Genomic DNA, 22,280 nt, shown 5'->3' on the forward strand with positions numbered 1-22,280 from the left:
AAAAAAAAAAAAAAAAAAAAAAAAAAAAAAAAAGAGTCATGTACCCCAATGTTCACTGCAGCTCTATTTACAATGGCCAGAACATGGAAGGAAACTAAGTGTCTGTCGACAGATGAATGGATAAAGAAGATGTGGCACATATATGTAATGGAACATTACTCAGCCATAAAAAGAAATGAAATTGAGTTATTTATAGTGAGGTGGATAGACTTAGAGTCTGTCATACAGAGTGAAGTAAGTCAGAAAGAGAAAACAAATACCATATGCTAACACATATATATGGAATCTAAAAAAAAAAAGTTTCTGACAAACCTAGGGGCAGGACAGGAATAAAGATGCAGACGTAGAGAATGGACTTGAGGACAAGGAGGGGGGAAGGGTAAGCTGGGACGAAATGAGAGAGTAGCAATGACATATATACACTACCAAATGTAAAATAGATAGCTAGTGGGAAGCAGCTGCATCTCACAGGGAGATCAGCTCAGTGGTTTGTGACCACTTAGAAGGGTGGGATAGGGAGGCTGGGAGGGAAACGCAAGAGGGATGGGATATGGGGATATATGTGTACATATAGCTGATTCACTTTTTTGTACAGCAGAAACTAACACAACATTGTAAAGCATTTATACTCTAATAAAGATGTTAAAAAAAAAGAAAGGTGTGGAATTTGGGGAGGTGGGAGGTGCAGCCGGTGGCTCTTCCAAACCCATGCAGAAGGATTACATCAAACCTCCCATCGCCCCCTCTGTGGTCCCTCTCTCACTTGCAAAGAGGTAAGAATGGTGACTTTAAAGACCCTCCTAATACAGCTCTTTTTAATGAACTCAGAACCTCAAACCTTGTCAAAATGAACCCCCTATAGGTGGGATCCCCTCCAATGCCCCATGTATCCCTGCCACCCTCCAGCATGCCCACCAGCTCCCCAGACCCCAGCCACATACACTCCAAACGATACAAGAGGATGTCATACTCACAGATATTAACCGGAGAAACACCCTCTCCACTCAGCCTGATTGGGGGGGAGGGGAGAGAAGGAAGGTTACTGTGGTGTCCAGCAGCTTGCAGCCATTTGAAGCGACGTTTTTGCAATTGTTTTAAATGTATTTAGAAAAACCTGAATTATTTTTTATTGCAGAAGTAATGGAGGTTGAAATTATTGAAATACTAGTAGTATTAAAAATAATAATCTAATGAATGAAATAATGAAGAGTTTGGGGTTCATAGGAGTCAAACCTGTAATCTCAGAAACACGTCTTTTGGTGTAAATGAGGTAGACACCTTAAGAAAATTAAAGCTAGTCATATGCTACTGTCAGCTGGAAAGGTAGGGCTGTCATAGAACAAGAAGAGCTCTCTTTCAATAATGGACTATTGTCAGGCACTGAGGTTATTACAGGTGTGGAGAGGAGTCTGAGTCATAAGTGTAACGATAACAATAATAAGTCTATCATTGTTGTAGCAAGTAGGGTAGTTTTGCTTTAGCATCTTGAGGACAGAAGTGGCATTCATTATAAACACAGACAGAACATTAAAAAGGGCTACCTACCTACTACCTACATTATGCCACTTAATTCTCTCAACAACCCCATTAAGTAGGTTTTATTATCTCAGTTTTACAGATGACGAAATTGAAGATCAGAGAGGTTGATTAACTTGCCCATGATCACAAAGCTGGATTTGAGGTCAGATACATTTGACTCCAAAGCTCATATCTTTGGCCATTAAACTGAAAGATAGCTAACATTTATTGACCATTTGCTGTGTCCCATGCATTGTTCTAAGAGCTTCATATATAGTCCCTCATGGTAGGAGTCCTGTAAGAGTGGCAGAATGACCTGGAAGAAATGAGTGTGTGGGGAGCTCTGGGCCCTGCCAGAATGTACCTGCATCTTGACGTTGTCGATCTCGGCTCTCAGCCTCTGGATCATCCGGTCCATCTCAGAGATCTCTCGTTTGGTGTTGCGGAGATCATCGCCGGGCCGGCCTGCCATGACCTGCAGCTCCTCGTACTGATGCCACCAGAGTAGAGTCAGTCACTCCATCAAACACCGGCAAGGGCACTGCCTGTGCGCCCAGCCTGGCCCTCGGTGCCCTGAGCGGGCCCATCCATTCACTGATCATTCGCACATTCCCTCGCTTGTTTCTCGAGCACATCTACTCGCCAGGTGTGTCCTGGGCTCTGGGAATATCATGAAGAGCATAATCAGAGCCCTGCCTACAGTTTTCTGGCAACAATCAAACCAGCATATTATCGAGTTTATGGTTCCAAACTGAGATGAGTCCCTTAGGAATTGAACAGTGGCTTATGGGGGTGTGATAAAGGAATCTGACCTAGATATGGAAGTGGCTGGGGGGATGGGCAGGGAAGTCCTTCAAGAGATGGAGATACTTGAGCCAGGCGCTGAAGGCTGGGAAGGATTGACTTAAGTGACCGGCTTGGGGGAGAATATTCCAGACCGGGAAACAGCCTGTGTGCGAACACCCTGGGATAGGAAAGGGCATGCAGAGCTCTAGGAGTAACAGGTGACTTGGCATTGTCCTTGGGGGGGTGGTTCTTGGTCACGGGGCATACGTCCAGACCAACTGTGACCATGAATTTTGGTGGCCCTCCTGACACAGGTGTTGGGGAAACAGGGAGGAGATGCAGGGGTTACGGTGTTGGACGGTGCCCAGACTGTAGAGTACCCCGTTCTGAAGACTTTGTAACAGAATCCTCCATCTCAGGTGGCTCTCTGTCTAATAGTGCGTATCCAGGACACACTCATTTAGGAGAAATAAATGCACCCTACGTCCTCCAGCCGCCTGAAGAAAACCCACGCCCTTGCCCAACAGAAGAAGAGCCCCTGCCTGAGTGAAGATCTGTCCAGTTTCGAAAGTGTTGAATAGTTCACCTTCTTCGTTTCTAGACACACACAGTTAAAGGGAACAACAGCCTTGCCAGCAAAGGGAATCATTCGCTATACACTTCAACCATCCCACCTCGAGTTAAGTGCATCCCACCTCCACTTACCACCAAGGGGCTGCCTCGCCCTTGCACCCCTGGCACCTGACACCCTGCTTCCTTTCTACCACGCTGCAGTGGTAGGGACTAAGTCCATGCCCAGATCAGGGCAAGGGATGGGAGCCAGTTTGTAGGTGAGCAGCTGCCCCAGAAACGCACCTGCATTTGGCAGAGAACTGATCTCATGGGTTGGACCATCCACGCTACTACACCCCCCCAAAGCCAAACCTTCTGGCCATCTGCGTCTTTGGGTAGTAGCTCTCTGTGGTTATTCCAACCTCCCTCTTCCCAGTACAAACTCTTTTGTTCAGCAGTGTTCATGTCTGCCTTGCAGCCCCACGGGACCGCTTGCTCAGCCTTGAACCCCTCCCTGCTCCTTGGCAATCTTTTCCTCTCATTGCTTCCAACACAGACTGAAAACCCACCCTTCTTGGAAGTGTTTTATTAGTGCTTTTTCCTTTCTGTGACTGTTCATTCACTTCATGGCCTCCCAGACCTTGGATTCCTTTTGTAGTTCATTCATTTACAACTTTGTAACCCTGCTTGTCATATAGTAGGAGCTCCGTAAATAAACAAGCCCTTTAGAAAAGTTTTATGACCGTTTCTTGGTTGTTTGAGTCTCATCCAACCCCCAACCAGTTGTAAGTGGTGTGGGGACTGTGGCTGTCCTTTTGAGCACCCAGCATTTCTTGACCACATATCAGTGTGCGTGTGTATTAGGGTTTCCGCATGCATTTCAAGCTCAGTTTTCATAGTTTTCAACTCGGCTCCTGCCAAGTTGAAAGAAACAGGAATGCTCACATGATTCCTGAGGCTTGTGGCTAGTAGTTAAACAATGATTTGGGGCTTCTGAGGACACTAGCCCTGGAGCCTATCATGGAGGTGCCCACGCTCACCTTGGTCTGGTACCAGGGCACAGCATCAGCCCGGCTGCGGTTGGCGATGTCCTCGTACTGGGCTTTGACCTCGGCGATGATGCCATCCAGGTCCAGGCTGCCGTTGTTGTCCATGGACAGGACCACCGATGTGTCGCTGACCCGGGTCTGCATCTGGGACAGTTCCTGCAGAGCCAGTTAGCTCAGCATCACTACAGCAAAAAAAGAAGGGGTCTCGAAATCATGCAGTTGACCTCCCATCTAAGTCAGGAATCCTTTGGTAACCCCGGCAGGGATTTCCCAGCTCTTCTTATGCCAGGCATTTGATGGAGGGGGAGGTCCCATGTCAACCCCTGAGGAGTTTCTGGGTCATAGATCAGTGTGATGGGAGTGTGTCCCAGCATCCCTTCTCAGGGCTTCCTTCTGCGTATTTTCCCTGAGTATGAAGGATGAGTAAGTGTTGTCTGAATCCAAATTATATCAGGTCGAATACGACTTATGTGATTCATATGCCAACATTAAAGGTTTCTTCGGGACTGGGTGATTTTTAGGACCCTGCTCCCCTCCCCCTGCACAGTGTGAATTCATCACTCTCTACCCCTCTCTCCCCTTCCACAGACCCAGGTCTCTGCCATCAGAGTGGCAGTGCCCAGAAAGAGGCATCTTTAGGGACCAAGAAACACCCTGACCAAAGGGCTGAGGGGCAGCTTGCCTTATGAACTTTCTGGGATGGGGAAGGGAGAGGTGGGTCTTAATTCCTTGGGAATGTTACCCAACAACATGGGATTTTCGGAATCAGCACTCCCTCCTTGCTAGGCCATGGGGTCGGGGGCAGAAGCCTCAGAGGTGGGATGGGGTTGAATGTGGCAGGATTTCAAGCAGTTCTTCCCAATACCCATGACCTCCTAAGCCCTCCATCCCGGGTAGAGGCACTATATGGATAACACCCTGCCACATCCTTTTCTTTTCAGGGTCCAGACATAGGAGGGACAAACACATTTGCAGGCTCTTACTGCCTCAAAGAGCACCAGGAGGAAATTGGTCTCTTCGGTCAGAGAGTTGACCTTGGCCTCCAGGTCCACCTTGTTCATGTAGGGGGCATCCAAGTCCTGGAAAGACAGCGCGGAATGCTCCTCTGAGACCCTGGCACCAGGCAGCAGGTCCGAAAGAAGCTGGGCAGACTCTTCCTCCATGGCCCTTACAGTTTGGATTTTAGCAAACTCTGTATCTGGGGTTTGGGGTTGGGGGTGGGTGATTGCTGGGAACTGCAGGCTCGAATCTCCTGGGCTAACCGAAACCCAAGCAGGGTCATTGGGGCCATAAATACAGAGGGAGGATTTTGGCAGGTTTGAGCTATCCAGATATTCTCAAGTTTGAAGTCACTTTTCTTGGGTGGCCCAAGGGTCCATCACCCCACACTCCAGGATTCGGTTTTGAATTTTCTCCTTTGAGAGACATTCCCAACCGCTTTCTTCAGAGCCACAAACTCATTCTCAGCAGCCGTGCACTTGTTAACTTCATCCTCGTCCCCGTAAGCACAGAGGAGAGAGGGCGTGCTTGTGAGGAAGGGTTATTCTTTGTTTTATTTTTTAACATCTTTATTGGAGTATAATTGCTTTACAATGGTGTGTTAGTTTCTGCTTTATAACAAAGTGAATCAGTTATACATATACATATTCCCATATCTCTTCCCTCTTGCGTCTCCCTCCCTCCCACCCTCCCTATCCCACCCCTCTAGGTGGTCACAAAGCATCGAGCTGATCTCCCTAGCTGCTTCCCACTAGCTATCTATTTTACGTTTGGTAGTGTATATATGTCCATGCCACTCTCTCACTTTGTCACAGCTTACCCTTCCCCCTCCCCATATCCTCAAGTCCATTCTCTAGTAGGTCTGTGTCTTTATTCCCATCTTACCCCTAGGTTCTTCATAACCTTTTCTTTTTTCTTAGATTCCATATATCTGTGTTAGCATACAGTATTTCTTCCCTCTTTCTGACTTACTTCACTCTGTAGGACAGACTCTAGGTCTATCCACCTCACTACAAATAACTCAATTTCATTTCTTTTTATGGCTGAGTAATATTGCATTATATATATGTGCCACATCTTCTTTATCCATTCATCTGTTGATGGACACTTAGGTTGCTTCCATGTCCTGGTTGTTGTAAATAGAGCTGCATTGAACATTTTGGTACATGACTCCTTTTGAATTATGGTTTTCTCAGGTTTTATGCCCAGTAGTGGGGTTGCTGGGTCGTATGGTAATTCTTTTTTTAGTTTTTTAAGGAACCTCCATACTGTTCTCCATAGTGGCTGTATCAATTTGCATTCCCACCAACAGTGCAAGGGTGTTCCCTTTTCTCCACACCCTCTCCAGCATTTATGAGTAAGGGTTTGATTGAACTCTTCCCAGACCGAGGAGGACTGTACTGGTGCAGCAAGAGCTAAGAAACCTTAAGTTCTTCCCAGCTCTTCCGCTGACCTGTGTGTGACTTTGGGTAATTCACTTAACCTCTATTTCTCCCCCTGTAAAAGGGGAATAATTTCTTCTGCCAGAGTTTCTTTTTCCCTTTTTTCTTTTGTAAGACTAGAAGGTGAGCGTGCAACTGATAGGAATAGAAATACATATTTATGCAACTCCATCCTCTTAGAGATGCACAATTCCAATCTTTAAAAAATTTTGCTGGGCTTCCCTGGTGGCGCAGTGGTTGAGAGTCCGCCTGCCAATGCAGGGGACACGGGTTCGAGCCCTGGTCTGGGAAGATCCCACATGCCGCGGAGCAACTAGGCCCGTGAGCCACAACTACTGAGCCTGCGTGTCTGGAGCCTGTGCTCTGCAACAAGAAAGGCTGCGACAGTGAGAGGCCCGCGCACCGCGATGAAGCGTGGCCCCCGTTCGCCACAACTAGAGAAAGCCCTCACACAGAAACGAAGAGCCAACACAGCCAAAAAAAAAAAAAAAAAAAAAGGCAGATGCTTGCTTTACCAAAAAAAAAAAATTTTTTTTTGCTCCCTCAAGTGCCTGCTGGAACTGTGGGGTAAACTTTGTTCAGGACACTGTTCCGGTCGATTTTGATATATTTTCACTGAACCTCAGGGCAGTCATTTAAGTAGTGTGCTTTTAGTGAGTAGGTGTTGCTCTAACTCAGAAACCAAGGGTGAGCCAGCTAAGGGATTGGTGAGGACCTTCCTTTCTGTTAGATACCTCACCTACTGTAGCCTGGGTGATGGCAAGTCAAAATTGCCTCCCCTGAGGAGGATCAGATTGACTGGTTTATACTCTAGTGTGCATCTTCGAAATGCAGGTGTCTCAATAACAGAGCCCATGTCCAGCAGAGTTAAATAATAAGCCGATTATAAAATAATATATTGCTTTCCAGAGTCGGAATCTTTTGTGAGATGACACAGATGTCCCTTTGCAGTCATAGAGACAGACAGAGTAGGCTTCTTGTTAATAGTGATGCATGAGATGAGGGTCCCTTGGTTATCCCATACTTTGCTGTCTTCTTCTCATGAGATAATGACTGCAAGTCCAAACCTCCTTGACACGGGCATCTGCTCCTTCGCACCCTTCTGGTCCTCATAAAGAGGAGTTCTGGGATGACTGCATGTGATCAGAAGGGTCTCCCACTCTCACCTGACTTTTGAGATATTCCACGACATCCTGCATGGTTCTCAGCTCAGCACCCAGCCTGCCTCTCTTGGTGGTGATGCTGTCCAACTGCCACTGGAGGTCGTTGATGTAGGTGTTGAAGATGGGCTCCAGGCTCTGCCTCACGGTCTTGGTGCCCTGCTCCTGCAGCAGGCTGCATTTGGTCTCCAGGACCTCGTTCTGCTGCTCCAGGAACCACATCTGGATGGGGGAAGAAGAGAGCGAAGTCTGGAGAAACTGGGGAGGCAGAGCCAGACACCCCAATTAATACGGGAGAGAGGAAAAGTATGCCCATCTGCCAATGATATAACTGACAGCTCCATGTCAAAATGGAAAAGCCCATCAAGCCACCCCGATGTTCTCTGGGGCTCCACAGAACTAGTGCAGTGGGCCTTGGAGGTTTTGATGGGGAGCCTCCATTCCTGGGGTAAGTGTCTCTACAACACCTGCTCTGGGTTAAGTTAGTTTGCCCACGGAATTTAACAGCTTCACCCTTCCCTCTGTGTTGACTGAACCAGCTGGCATGGCTCCCAAGGAGGATGAGGGGAAATTCCCACAGGTCCTGCGGGGCCCCACCTGCAAATACCTCTGCCCCTGGGAGATGCTTGCCGAGTGGATGCGCTTTTCCACAGGGAGGTCGTTGGGTGACTGCTGCGCTCTGGCCGGGGCCTCTCCAAAACTTCCTGCCAACCCAACCGCACGGACAAGATGCAGCCCCTGGCTCACCTTGTCAATGAAAGAGGCAAACTTGTCATTGAGGGTCTGAATCTGCTCCCGCTCTTCTTTCCGTACCCGCTGGATGGTGGGGTCAATTTGCAGGTTGAGGGGAGTCAGGAGACTGGTTGATGGTGACCTCTTGGATGCCTCCAGGGGGACAGACGGAGAAGCCGGGGCCCCCATAGCCCTCTCCAGTTCTGCCCCCATAGCCGAACCCACCACTGACCTCAATCTCTCTGCTCGCCCTGCCATCAAAGCCACTTCGGAAGCTGCTGCTGTACCCACTGATGGAGACCCGCTTGGTCCCCCCCAGGTTGAAGAGGCTGAGGCTTCCACAGTTGGTCCCAGCACCGCTGATCCTTCTCATCCCTCCACTGCCCACCCCAGGGAGTGGGCCACAGAGACGGAGCTGAAGCGAGAGCGGCTGGTGGCTAGGGTGGTGGCTGAGGCCATGCTGAAGTCCCTGCGGCTGCCTGTCTGGAAGGTGAGAGTGGACTGCCTGGACATGGTGGCTGGGAGAGGCTGGCGAGGAGAGCTCCTGATGTGGGTACGTGTGGAGGGGGATGGAGGAGACAGGGCAGCTGGGGCGCCCTGCCCCCTGGGCTTTTATGTGTCTCTGGGAGGGGCGGGGTGTGCTCAGGCAGGCCTCTGATGGCATCTCCTTGACATCAACCAACCTTGAGCCCACACTCAGCTACCCTCTGGAAACAGTGTAAAAGCCACTGGTTGGTTCCCTGACATCCCTCCTGCATGTGGAAACTCCTTTCTAGTCGCAACTTGATCAGCAGATGAATGAGAAGCACGTAAATAGCTTTCAGTCACGTCCTAATCATGCATCTTATAATGGGCTCAGAAAACACTGCCTCATTTCTAAACCGCTCTCTTAGGCCTGGGACCAACTCTCTCTCGTCCAAACATCTTGTGTCAACCCCAGTGACTGCGGTTCACTGTTTCCTGTTCCTTCCTATCCCTTAGGTGTGCATCTTATTCCTGAGCACTTTCTGGGCAATTATCCCCCCTCCCGACCCCGTCCCCAGCTCAAGCAGTCCCTCCAGATCTTGAAAATCCTGCTCTACACTCACCTTTATCAGGAATCCAGCCATTTTGATTGCCCCTTTATTTTACTCTGAAGCTGCCATCTCTATTGCATGGGTCACACACGACATTCTGGGGCATCAGTGTGTGCATCCGTGCACGCACGTATGTCCTGTCCATTCCTGTATAACGTGACCCTCAAGGCCAGGTCTTCTGCCTGCGTGGAGGGCAGTTGAGAGAGTGGGAAGATGGGCTTGAATCCCGGCCCTGCCGCTTCCTAGTGGTGAGACATGGGGCCAGTCATGAAACTTCTCTGGGCCTCGGTGTGGGTGTCTGTAAAGTGGGGTTTGTGATGACTATTCATGGCAAAACAGCTTTTGCAACACTGAGGACATGTAAATGCTGAGCCAATGTTTGTTGTGTCTTCTTTCCTGATATAATCACGCATGTGTGAAGGAAGTGCCATCAAGGCGTCTGTCCTGAGCAAGTCCTGTGGGGATTCGAGAGAAGCACAATACACGTTCTTGTTCTTTAATAACAGGCTTGCGGTCCTGTTGGGAAGACGACATGAAAGCACACTGAGTAACTTACGAAAAGGTGGTACGCAGTAAAATACCACCTCTTGGCTCTGTTTCAGGTCGCCTTATTCCAGAAGTCTCCCTGACTGGCCACTTTTCCTATTGATGGCCAAGGATCCTGACCCTTTAATCCTTATCAGAAAGCCCCAGTGGCTACACTGAGTAGAGGACTTGCTTTTTGTTTTTGGGGTTTTTTTCCCTGTTAGTCTTAAAAATTTTTTTTAAATATTTTATACAATTTTAAAAGGTTACTTTCCATTTACAGTTATTACAAAATATTGGCTATATTCTTCATGTTGTAAAATACATCCTTGTGGCCTATCTTACACTCAATAATAGTTTGGACCTCCCACTCCCCTACCCCTATATTGACCCTCCTCACTGGTAACCACTAGTTTTTGTTCTCTATAACTGTGAGTCTGCTTCTTCTTTTGTTATAGTCACTAGTTTGTTGTATTTTTTAGATTCCATGTATAAGTGATGTCATACAGTATTTGTCTTTCTCTCTCTGACTTATTTCACTTAGCATAATGCCCTCCAAGTCCATCCGTGTTGCTGCAAATGGCAAAATTTCAGTCTTTTTATGGCTGAGTAGTTTTCCAGTGTATATATATACCACATCTTCTTTATCCATTCATCTGCTGATGGACACTCAGGTTGCTTCCATATTTTGGCAATTGTAAATAATGCTGCAATGAACATAAACACATGGAGGTTAAACAATATGCTACTAAGCAATCAATGGATCATGGAAAAAATTAAAGAGGAAATCAAAAATTACTTAGAGACATGGGACTTCCCTGGTGGTGCAGTGGTTAAGAATCTGCCTGCCAATGCAGGGGACATGGGTTTGAGCCCTGGTCCGGGAAGATCCCACATGCCACGGGGCAACTAAGCCCGTGCACCACAACTACTGAGCCTGAGCTCTAGAGCCCAGGAGCCACAACTCCTGAGCCTGTGTGCCACAGCTACTGAAACTGGCACACCTAGAGCCCGTGCTCCACACCAACAGAAGCCACTGCGATGAGAAGCCTGCACACCGCAAGGAAGAGTAGCTCCCGCTCGCTGCAACTAGAGAAAGCTCACACGCAGCACCGAAGACCCAATGCAGCCAAAAATTAAAAATAAATTTATATTTAAAATATACCTAAAGACAAATGAAAATGAAAACATGATGATCCAAAACCTATGAGACGCAGTAAAAGCAGTTCTCTTTTCTTTTTTTTTGATTCTTTAAAAATCAAAGTATAGTTGATTTACAATATTTCAGATATACAGCGAAGTGATTCAGTTTTAAGCAAAAGCCGTTCTAAGAGGGAAGTTTATAGTGATCCCTGTTGGTCTTGTTGACTGTGTCCTCCAGCCCCTATCCATCTAAATTGATAAGGAGTCTCCAAGGCTTCTCGTCCAGTCCCCTTTTGTCTTCATCTCACATCCCGGGGGCGGGGGGTGGGGGGTGGGGGCGGAGTCAGACAGAGAAATCCTTAGATCTTCTTTTGTCTTGCTGACTTCTTGCTTCTTGCAGTGGTTTTGGAGGATGGGAGAAGCTGAAATGTATTCCGTCTCTGTTTTGTTGATGAGGAAACTGAGTCCCCACTTGGTAAATGAAGGAGACCAACATTGCCGAGCTAGAGAGAAGCAGAGCCACATTCCGTGGTCTCTCCACATAGGGGTCCTTTCAGAGATGCACGTGATGGGTTGGCAGACGCTCGCCAGCCTCAAGCAGCAGCTTGGCCCTTGGAGCGGCAGTTCTCTGTTTTCTGGGCTATTTCCTCCTTGGGGCTGAGGCCAGGGAACGGGCCTCTCCTCCATCGAGAAATTGCTTGAGAGTCTCATTTTCCACAGGGAACCCGTGAATCATAGCTTTTGTTGATACAGACCAGGAGGAGCACAGGAGTTCTCTTGCCTGGTTGCCAACGCGTCCAGATCCCAGCTGGCGTGATGAATGCGTCTGCAGTGGAAAGAATAATCGTCTTTGCTCTCTGTACTCATGGCATGATGATCTTTCTCCCAGAAGAAGGGACACTTGTTTCCTGAGCCATGCTGAGGAAACTCTTCAGAGCTTTCCAGGGAACAAAAGCTTGTGAAGGGTCAAGGCTGGGAGGGCCTTTGTTGGCCCGTCCACGGGAATGGGGGTCACCGCAGCTCTTGCCCATTAAGCTTCCTGTGTGGAGGATGCTCCAGGCTGCTTTCCCTCCTGGGTCATGCCTTTCTTTCCCAAACCCTCTCCTGGGAGCCTATTCCAGGCATTGCCGTCTCATCCTGTTTCCAATCTTGTTTCCCTTGGCCATCACCTCTTGTCTGGGGTTTCCCACTTCCTTCCTTCCCTCCCTCCTCTCTCTAATTTTCCCACCTGGACCGTTGTTTCCAAAGCTAGATTGTCTTACTCGTTGACTTTGGTGAAGTAGATGGAGACAGATATGTCTTACCTCTCTTCCTCCTTCATTCCCCCCTCCTGTGACCTTTGACCTTCACTGTGACCTTTACCCTGGTGGACGATGTCTACCTGAATGCCTAGGACACCCTGGCGTCCCACTTTAAAACCTCAGAACTTAGAGACTATGACATCTCTGCTTTCCTTCCTGCCAACGAGGTTTCTTTTTCGATTTTTAACCTCCTTTATAATTCTGCTTTGAACTCTCCCTGCAAGAAGCCTTCTCAGATAAACTGTGCCCAAGACCAGCCCCTTCACACCTATTCCCTGAGCAGGCCTGTGTGTGGCTTGCACATTGGCGTATTGTTCCTCCTGCCTTGGTTTCCTGGTGGTCTGGAGGGTTGGGGTGTGTCCCCTTTCCCCTGCCCTGCCTCGTAGCACCCTACAGAGAATTGTGACTGCAGCTCACTGGACATAGGTTGTCTAATTTAAAGAAGAGCTTTAGGAACATATTCCTTTCTGTTCTCCAGATCTCCTGAGTTTTTCTCCAACATTGTACTGTTGGGTCTGTCTGGGAGGAGTTTTCTTGAGGTTTGAGGAGTCGTGGATGCAAAAGCTATAGTATGGGCTCTGGTGCCCAAGGCTGGGAGTTTCAAACTCCTCCACTTCCCTGTTCCTGCACCTTCTGCTCGGGTTGGTCTCTCCCATCCTTAGAGGGATACTGAGGCTTTTGGTTGTGGTGGATTTCAAGGAGACTGACCCGAGGTGGCAACCAGGGCTTGAAGTCAGGGGAAGAGGGGAGGAAAACATGGAGGCACACCTCCCAAGGCCATGGGGGTTGGGGGCACACCAAGGAGCTTTGGCTTCCAACCAGGCCAGGGCCAGAGTAGGGCAGGCTGGAGGGGGCAGAGGGGATTGGGTCATCCTCTAGAGCATGCTGGCTGATGCTCAAAGCCAGGGTCCCTGGGTACAGTGTCCGAGTCCCCAGGACTCAGTCACCCACCCCCAATCCCTCAATATGCCAGATGCATCCCAGACAGCCCTCTCCTACTGTCTCAAGGAGTTCTGCTTGTAGTTAAAAACTATTTATTAGCACTTGCTATACGCCAGGTGTTCACTGATGGAGACACAGGAGATATAGCAGTGAACAAAGCAGACAACCCCTTCCCTCCCGGAGCTCACATTGAAAGAGAAAGGGGGTTGGGGCCGTCTGGAGGTTCAGTCACAGCCTGAGTCTTACAACTTCTGGGGACTGGGTACAGTGATGATAATTCTGTTGCAGTGGTACCTGAGACATCCCACCAGAAACACTTTTCAACCTTGACTGTTCCTGCCGGGGCAGCCGACTTCCTCAACGCTTGACATCTCTAACAGGTACCACCCAGCCTGCCTGTACAGGGGTCAGACATTCCACCACATGGCCCCTTTGCTCCTGCATTCAGTGGCAACAATTCCTCTCCAAAGGGACTAAACGTGACAATTGACCCCAAGAAACCAGCGAGATTCAGGACGTGGGATGTGTACTTGCACATGGCCAGAACTTACCTGATCTGCTTCACTCCATTGCCCACATAACCAGGGCTCTCACTCGGGTCCAGATTCAATGGGCAGGTACAGAGCCTGGTGCAGGTGGGCAGGTGGCCCTCAAGGCCCTTTCCTCAATTTTAGCAGCAAATTGGGGTGCTCTTTCCATTCAAGCTTGTGCTTAAGAGAAGCAAAATGGAGCAGCCCCTTCCCTCCATGATCAAGAGCTTCAGACACACCCAGAAGACGTGCATGTACGAAGCATGGATGGACACATGGACACCCACGTCCTAAGGACATTCACGAGGCGATAATCTACACATGAATGTAGTGTTGACTGGATGCGTCAGGGTAGAGAGGTGACGCAAAGGAGCAGAGTCAATCTTCAGAGCTGAGGGAGGCTCAGAGAGGACGAAACCAAGGATAGGAACCACCGAAGTCCACACAATCGTCTGGTAGACAAGCCAGAGCTCCCTATCCCTTCTGATGCCTTTTGCCCCGGACGTCCCTCACGTCATAGAGCCAGTGAGAAAAGCCCCCTTTGCCTGGGAAGCACAGCTGGGGTTCTTCCTGGAGGGAGGGGGTGGTACGATGCCAGTGTCTCAAGGGCCGTCACAGTGCCCCCCCCCCCCAGAAAGCATCTGGAAGGATTCAGATGTGTCTTGGCCATCTGCCTCTGACCATCTTAATATCCTCCCGTGTCCCCAGGAGGGGGCACTTCACCAAGTCTCTCTGGTTGGTGCTGAGGAGGAGCTGCCAAACGGGGATGCTGCTGGGAGAGGAAAGTGGGGGAGCAATGGGATGCCCCTGCGGCTCTTCCTGGGCCGTCTGTGAACAGAGGAACACACTACCTAGGAATCCCGGCGAGGTAAACGTGCAACGTCGTCATGGTCTGTGGGCACAGGGTGGGTGGGCTGGACGATACCCGAGCACCCAGGGAGGCTCTTTACACCATCCCATTGGCTCGTTACTGGGCTTGGGGGTAGCAGTTGAGGGCGGGTGTGTGTGTCACCAGCTGGGAAGAAACAGGCGGATGTGTCAGCCTCACCCCTATGCTGGGCTGGGCACTGCCCAGTGTCTCGTGGGCTTGGATGTCATGGAAACGCTTTCTTCCTTCCTGCTTTCTAGGCTCATCCTCTCAGCCCCAGTTATTTTGACCTGAGCCTTCAGACAAGATGCAGTTGTTCATGTTTTCATTCAACAAATATCTGTGGAACTTACAGTGTACTCGGCACTGGGATACCAGAGTGAAGGGGGTCCCATTACCAACCCATCCAGGGAACAGACCATTAGGACAGCGCCACCGTATGGATAGGAGTAGGCATAGGATGTGCATGGGGAGCTCTGACACAGCTGCCACGTGTCTAGGGAGTCAGGCCATGACCCTGGGGTGTAGACCCCAGGCCCTTGCTTTCACCTCAGCTCCAGAAAAGTTCATGAAGTACATGTTACAGAGGTCCCTATTTTATGGATGAGGAGAGTGAGGCCTGGAGTCCCACAGGAAGTTGAGAGTAAATCTGGAGTTAGGACTCTTGTCCCCTGTCCCCTAGCACAGGACTTGTGCCCATGTCACCCTGATCCCTGCTAGGTAAAATGTTCTGCACGATTCCCACCCCAAGGGGCTTGCTGGGCTGTGAGGAAGATAAAATTGACGTACTTATATGAAACAATAAAAGTCGTATAAAGTGGCATACAACAGAATTTCAAAAGGTGAAATTCAGACAGTGAGTGGCATGACTGAATGCAGGATAGACGTTGAAGGCTGCAGACGAGCCTTGCTCTCCCTGCTGGCTCCAAGGGCCACATTTTGGGTGCACACAAGAGGACGCAACCTCCTGAGCGTGGGAGGAGAGTCTGGGGGAGCTGGGTTGGTTTAACATTTCTCACTGATAAATCAGAGTGATTCCATTCGTGGATCCTTGAGATGGGATTGCATCGATCTGCTGAATGCACATGCACCTTGTCTGTAAAGTTGCACTACTGTCTAAGACCTTTTGGTGACACGTTATTTACCTGGGTATTTCTACGGGCAGGAGTTTATGGGTGGGGGGCTGTGCTCTCCACCATCCCCTGGAGGGCCGGGCCTGCGGAGCATTCCGCCTTGGCCTCAGAGTCCCCGTCTCATTCTCGACTGCCTGACACCCAGCTGACCTGCGGGCACCCTGTGAGCATACGCTGTTGATGAGGATGGTGACAATGACGATGGTGTTGGGAAACCAAGAGCCATTAAGCTGGGAGCGATTGGCCCCAGGTAACTGGAGAGCAGGTAGCTCTCCATGCTCTACTTTAAGAGGGTAAATATTCAAAAGCCTAGAGACAGAGGGATGAAAAATTAAGATCTGTGAGTTGTTAAAATCTGTGAATTTGTCTCTTTGAAGGACTCAGCAGAGGACCCTTCCAACTGGTCAGCTCTCCTTGCGTGCACTCAAAGTGTGATTGACTGACATGCAGCTTCCGTGGAGGGCTTCTAGGAAAAGCCCTCTGCAAAACCACGTGTACTTCTGGAATCTGATGGGATGAAATAGTTTTCACGAAACGACCAGCGCCATGTCTGTGCTGCAGGTTACACTGAACGGCCAGGGCACTGCTCTCACCTTACTTCCTGGAAAAGGGCTAAAATGGTGTATGATCCCACGGGCAGACGCCTCAGTGCCCTCTGGTGATTCTCCTCCGGTGGATATTCTGGATATGCTCCCATCAGGCCAATGAGAGACACTAATTCCTTTTAAAGGAATGCTTCAATGTGCTTTCCACTTGCCCCAGCACTGGTTCATTAACCAGAGCTGGCCAGCCTGGAGTGAGCCCAGAGGTGAAAATGATGAAGGTATTGGGAAACAGGAGGTGTGAGGGGAGGGGAAAGGCATGATGCAAGGAGGCCAGTCTGTTTCTTTGGCTTTGTTGTAGCCACCAGGGAATAGAATACACTTAAACTCAGCAAGAGGAATTCAACTCAGTAACAAAGGGCTTCTACTGTCTAATGGTAAACAAGGAAATCCTCTCTCCAGGAAGTCATGAGATTTCTGATTCTTTCTGGAATGATTGAGAGGGTGTGATTCTGGAATAAATGGAGTTCTTTTTGTTTGCTTGTTTTGTTTTGTTTTTCTGGAGCATTTAATGTCTCTGTGAGATTAGTACCTATACGCTGTACCCTGATAAGGTTGTTTAGGTATCATGGTATTTTATGGATTTAGATCTAAAATGTGGTTCCCCTACATTTAAAAAAACTGCCCTTCACTTGAAGGAATTGACAGTCACTCAGCCTCTCTGATGTTGGACCCGCCACTGCTCACGTGCCTTTATGCTTTGCATGCATGCACCGCTCTTGCCTCTTAATTTACATGGGGTGTGTGTGTGTGTGTGTGTGATTATGGGTGTAGTTCTGGCTCTGTCAAGTGAGAGGGATTTTTCTTCAAGGGTAGGCACATAATTCAGTTGAATCCAACATGAGCTTAATAAGGCACCTACCTGCCTTTCAATTATCTGCAGTGTCTAGAAGCTGGCTCTGCCACAGGTAACCTTACACTGCATTGCTGAGTGACTTTGCTGGGTGGCTGAGTGACACAGAGCATATATGAGCAAATAATGAGGTTTGGAAAACATGTTTTTAGATGAGGGTAATACAGGCTAAAGACAGTCATACTCCACTCATCACTCCTACATCACCAAGGAATAAACGAGAGGTCAGAGTGGGGAAAATAAGGCTGCAGAGACTGGTAAGGTTCTCAGGAGGAGGAAAGACAAAATAAAGCTTGGATGGAGTCCAGAGCTGGGGGAGGAGAGAATGGGATGCTGTGCCAGCTTGGGCAAAAGCAGTCATTCCTCATTCTCCCAGTGTGGGCTGGCATTCTCAGGCTCAAGGGCAACACTCCTTGGTGTTTGCCCTCGGTGCGGGGTATGTGACACCAGCTGATGTCATGAGCCAGCAGATGTCCCACTGAGGAGAGAAGCCCACTCCTGTGTTTACTCTTAGCACCCTAGCGCAATGGCATCTCCACCGGAGGGCAAGCACAGCCAGGAAGGGCTGGAGTGATGGGGGAGACCGGGTCGGCCCTCCTGGTCCACACCTGCACCTCTCCCCATGGCCAGAGGGGGAACTGATGGAGCCAGAGTCCAAGGGTGAGATCGCACCGCCCTAACACTGGGGAAGAGCGAAGATTACGAAAGGAGGCAGGTCGGTCCTTGCATCCTGGCTCTGCCTCTTTCTTGTCACTTCATCATTAGAACTGGGATAAAGTTTAGCAAGGTGGTTGGTACAGGAATCAGTAACTCTCATGCACTACCTTCCAGTGATTAGAAAATATGACAGAAGAGGTTCTAATTCAAAACAAAAAAACTGTAAGATCCCTAGGGGAACCTAATAGCAACAGCAACCACAAAACAAAATGCACAAGAATAAGAAGAAAACATTGAAAACAAACAAGCAATGAGTAGAAATCACTGTATCAGAAACCATCATGGAATAGAAAGCTTTAGTAATGACAATGGTGTGATCGCACAAAGAGATGACTGGAACAGGACAGAGAATGTATGAATTCAATGTAATAAAAGTAGTATTTCAATGGGGGAAAAGGAGGATATACTTTTATGCAGCAAAAATGTACAAAAGGGAAAAGAACATTGACCCAAATTCCCACTCCTCAGAATCAATCACTATTAATATTTTGACGCATGTATTTGCTTTCACCCTTTTCTCTGTGTTAGCATCGTTTAATAAATCACATACGTAATAAATAAGCACAATGTCCTTTAGAATCCATGGCTTAAGTTCTGTCTAAAATGGCCAGCCAGGTGTACTGCTGTCTCCTTCTCCCAGGATCAAGCCTGAGAAATTATAGAAACATGGAAGTCATGGATACTAGGAATCACCAGTGATGACACATAACTCTGAGAAACCCCAGGGGATCTCAAGGCTGTTTGAGCTGACTTATGCGGGGGTTTGGTCCTTGCCCATTGTCTGCCGCTTTACAATAGAAATATGGAGCAGCAGCCCAACCACCAGTGCCCTTGTCTGTAGTTCAATGTCTGTCATTCAGTATATCTGTAGTTCATAGGTAGGGTTGTCATATTTAGCAAATAAAAATATAAGATGTGCAGTTCAATTTTAAATTCAGATATAACAACAAATAATTTTTTAATATAGGTGGGTTCCATACAATATTTGGGGCATGCTTATGTTAAAATGTTTTTGTTGTTTATGTGAAATTCAGGTTCCACTAGGCAGCCTCTATTTTTTCTGGTGGCCCTATTCATAGCTGACTGGGATAGTAATGCCTGCCCTGAAGGTCAAGCTGCTGGCATGTAGCTGGCCTCCACAGGACTGGGGACATATCTGGCCTTCATTCCAGGGTGATGAGAGAAGCCTGTAAGTAACCTGCTGTCATGGAGCTTTTCACATGGGGAGGGGGAACCAGAGTCTGTGCCCGGCTCATTGGGATGTTTCCCCACCAGTTTTTGGGATTTTGTACAGCTTGGTAGTTCCTAACCTCTGCTTCCATCATTCCCTTGACTCAAACCCTACAGCTGCGTAATAGTAGGGTAGGGAGGTCACTAATTCTCAGAAGTCTTCCCCAGATCCAAAACTTCTGCCTAGTGACCTGCCCAGCTGCAAGACCCTTGCACACCTGTGGATCACCATGGCATAGGGCTAGATTGCAACTTGATCTATGATCCAGGGCAGAGAGTCTCTGCTGTGGCTCCAAATAAGCAACAATTATTATAATTGAATTGGTAATTGTTGTTCTTATGGAATTTTTCCTTGCTTTTTATTCTTCTGCATACAGGTAGGATCTGGTTGGAAAGCCTGATGAGCCAAATTCTAGAAAAAGCTTGTGTAAACTTGGCCTAAAAATCTGTTTCTGTCTAAAAGTCAAACTCATAACCCTGACACTGATATCTGGGAAGATTTGAATAAACCTCTAACATCTGTTTTGCTTGTCAAAACTTGTATAGAATTTTACACTGAAAATGGTTTTTGGATATCCTATCACAAAAGGAGAATGTTCCCAGCCATAACCGCCTCCATGCTAATCTAAGTGTCATCTGTTAACCGGGACCATTATTCTTTTTTTTTTAATTAATTTTTATTGGAGTATAGTTGCTTTACACTGTTGTGTTACTGTCTACTGTACAGCAAAGTGAATCAGCTATACTCATACATATGTCCCCTCTTTTTTTGATTTCCTTCCCATATAGGTCACTATAGAGCATTGAGTAGAGTTGCCTGTGCTATATAGTAGGTTCTCATTAGTTATCTATTTTATACATAGTATCAATAGTGTATATATGTCAATCCCAATCTCCCAATTCATCCCACTCCCCGCTTTTCCCCTTGGTATCCATATGCTTGTTCTACATTTGTGTCTCTATTTCTGCTTTACAAATAAGATCGTCTATACAATTTTTCTAGATTCTACATATATGCATTAATATACAATATTTGTTTTTCTATTTCTGACTTATCTCACTCTGTATGACAGGCTCTAGGTCCATGCACATCTCTACAAATGACCTAATATCGTTTCTTTCTATGGCTGAGTAATATTCCATTGTATATATGTACCACAGCTTCTTTATCCATTCCTCTGTTGATGGGCATTTAGGTTGCTTCCATGACCTGGCTATTGTAAACAGTGCTGCAATGAACATTGGGGTGCATGTGTCTTTTTGAATTACGGTTTTCTCTGGGTATATGCCCAGTAGTGGGATTGCTGGGTCATATGGTAGTTCTATTTTAGTTTTTTAAGGAACCTGCATACTGTTCTCCATGGTGGTTGTATCAATTTACATTCCCACCAACAGTGCAAGAGGGTTCCCTTTTCTCCACACCCTCTCCAGCATTTATTGTTTGTAGATTATTTGTTGATGGCCATTCTGACTGGTGTGAGGTGACACCTCATTGTAGTTTTGATTTGCACTTTTCTAATAATTAGTGATCTTGAGCATCTTTTCATGTGTTTGTTGGCCGTCTGTATGTCTTCTTTGGAGAAATGTCTATTTAGATCTTCCACCCATGTTTTGATTGGGTTGTTTGTTTTTTTGGTATTGAGCTGCATGAACTGTTTGTATATTTTGGAGATTAATCCTTTGTCAGTTTCTTCATTTGTAAACATTTTCTCCCCTTTTAAGTGTTGTCTTTTCGTCTTGTTTATGGTTTCCTTTGCCGTGCAAAAGCTTTTAAGTTTCATTAGGTCCCATTTGTTTATTTTTGTTTTTATTTCCATTACTCTAGGAGGTGAGTCATAAAAGATCTTGCTGTGATTTATGTCAGAGTGTTTTTCCTATATTTTCCTCTAAGAGTCTTACAGTGTCCAGTCTTACATTTAGATCTTTAATCCATTTTGAGTTCATTTTTTGTATGGTGTTAGGAATTGTTCTAATTTCATTCTTTTACATGTAGTTGTCCAGTTTTCCCAGCACCATCTATTGAAGAGGCTGTCTTTTCTCCATTGTATATTCTTGCCTCCTTTATCATAGATTAGATGACCATAGGTGCATAGATTTATCTCTGGGTTTTCTATCCTGTACCATTGATCTATATTTCTGTTTTTGTGCCAGTACTGTCTTGATTACTGTAGCTTTGTAGTATAGTTTGAAGCTGGGGAGCCTGATTCCTCCAGTTCCATTTTTCTTTATCAAGATTGCTTTGGCTATTTGGGGTCTTTTGTGTTTCCACACAAATTGTAAAATTTTTTGTTCTAATTCTGTGAAAAATGCCATTGGTAATTTGATAGGGATTTCATGAAACTGTAGATTGCTTTGGGTAGCATAGTCATTTTTCACAATATTGATTCTTCCACTCCAGGAGCACGGTATATCTTTCCATCTGTTTGTGTCATCTTAGATTTCTTTCACCAGTGTTTTATAGTTTTCTGCGTACAGGTCTTTTGCCTCCTTAGGTAGGTTTATTCCTAGGTATTTTATTCTTTTTGTTGCAATAGTAAGTGGGACTGTTTCCTTAATTTCTCTTTCAGATTTTTCATCATTAGTGTATAGGAATGCAAGACATTTCTGTGCATTAATTTTGTATCCTGGAAGGAGAAATTACAACTGACACCACAGAAATACAAAGGATCATAAGAGACTACTACAAGCAGCTATATGCCAATAAAGCGGACAAACTGGAAGAAACGGACAAATTCTTGGAAAGGTACAACTTTCCAAGACTGAACCAAGAAGAATTAGAAAATATAAACAGACCAATCACAAGTAATGAAATTGAAACTGTAATTAAAAATCTTCCAACAAACAAAAGTCCAGGACCAGATGGCTTTATAGGCAAATTCTATCAAACATTTAGAGAAGAGTTAACAACTATCCTTCTCAAACTCTTCCAAAAAATTTCAGAGGGAGGAACACTCCCAAACTCGTTCTATGAGGCCACTGTCACCCTATATCTTTTTGAATTATAGTTTTGTTTGGCTATATTCCCAAGAGTGGGATTGCTGGATCATATGGTAATTCTATTTTTAGTTTTCTGAGGAGTGTACATACTGTTTTCCACAGTGGCTGCACCAACTCACATTCTA

The 22,280-nt window shown here is 47.0% G+C and overlaps 1 protein-coding gene across 1 annotated transcript in view; it reads right to left on the reverse strand.

Moving 5' to 3' along the window:
- The window catches only part of LOC114886160 (keratin, type II cytoskeletal 75-like), a 32,744-nt gene extending 23,993 nt beyond the window's left edge, over positions 1 to 8,751 (reverse strand). The window contains 8 exon segments of the mRNA XM_029206711.1: positions 1,883 to 2,008; positions 3,897 to 4,061; positions 4,889 to 4,984; positions 5,344 to 5,397; positions 7,507 to 7,728; positions 8,254 to 8,365; positions 8,367 to 8,629; positions 8,632 to 8,751. Of these exon segments, the coding sequence (XP_029062544.1) occupies positions 1,883 to 2,008; positions 3,897 to 4,061; positions 4,889 to 4,984; positions 5,344 to 5,397; positions 7,507 to 7,728; positions 8,254 to 8,365; positions 8,367 to 8,629; positions 8,632 to 8,751 (1,158 nt within the window).
- Positions 8,752 to 22,280: the final 13,529 nt, after the last annotated feature.

Source organism: Monodon monoceros, unplaced genomic scaffold, assembly GCF_005190385.1.
Source record: "Monodon monoceros isolate NGI ecotype Baffin Bay Population unplaced genomic scaffold, NGI_Narwhal_1 Super_Scaffold_6, whole genome shotgun sequence".
Taxonomy (NCBI): Eukaryota; Metazoa; Chordata; class Mammalia; order Artiodactyla; family Monodontidae; genus Monodon; species Monodon monoceros.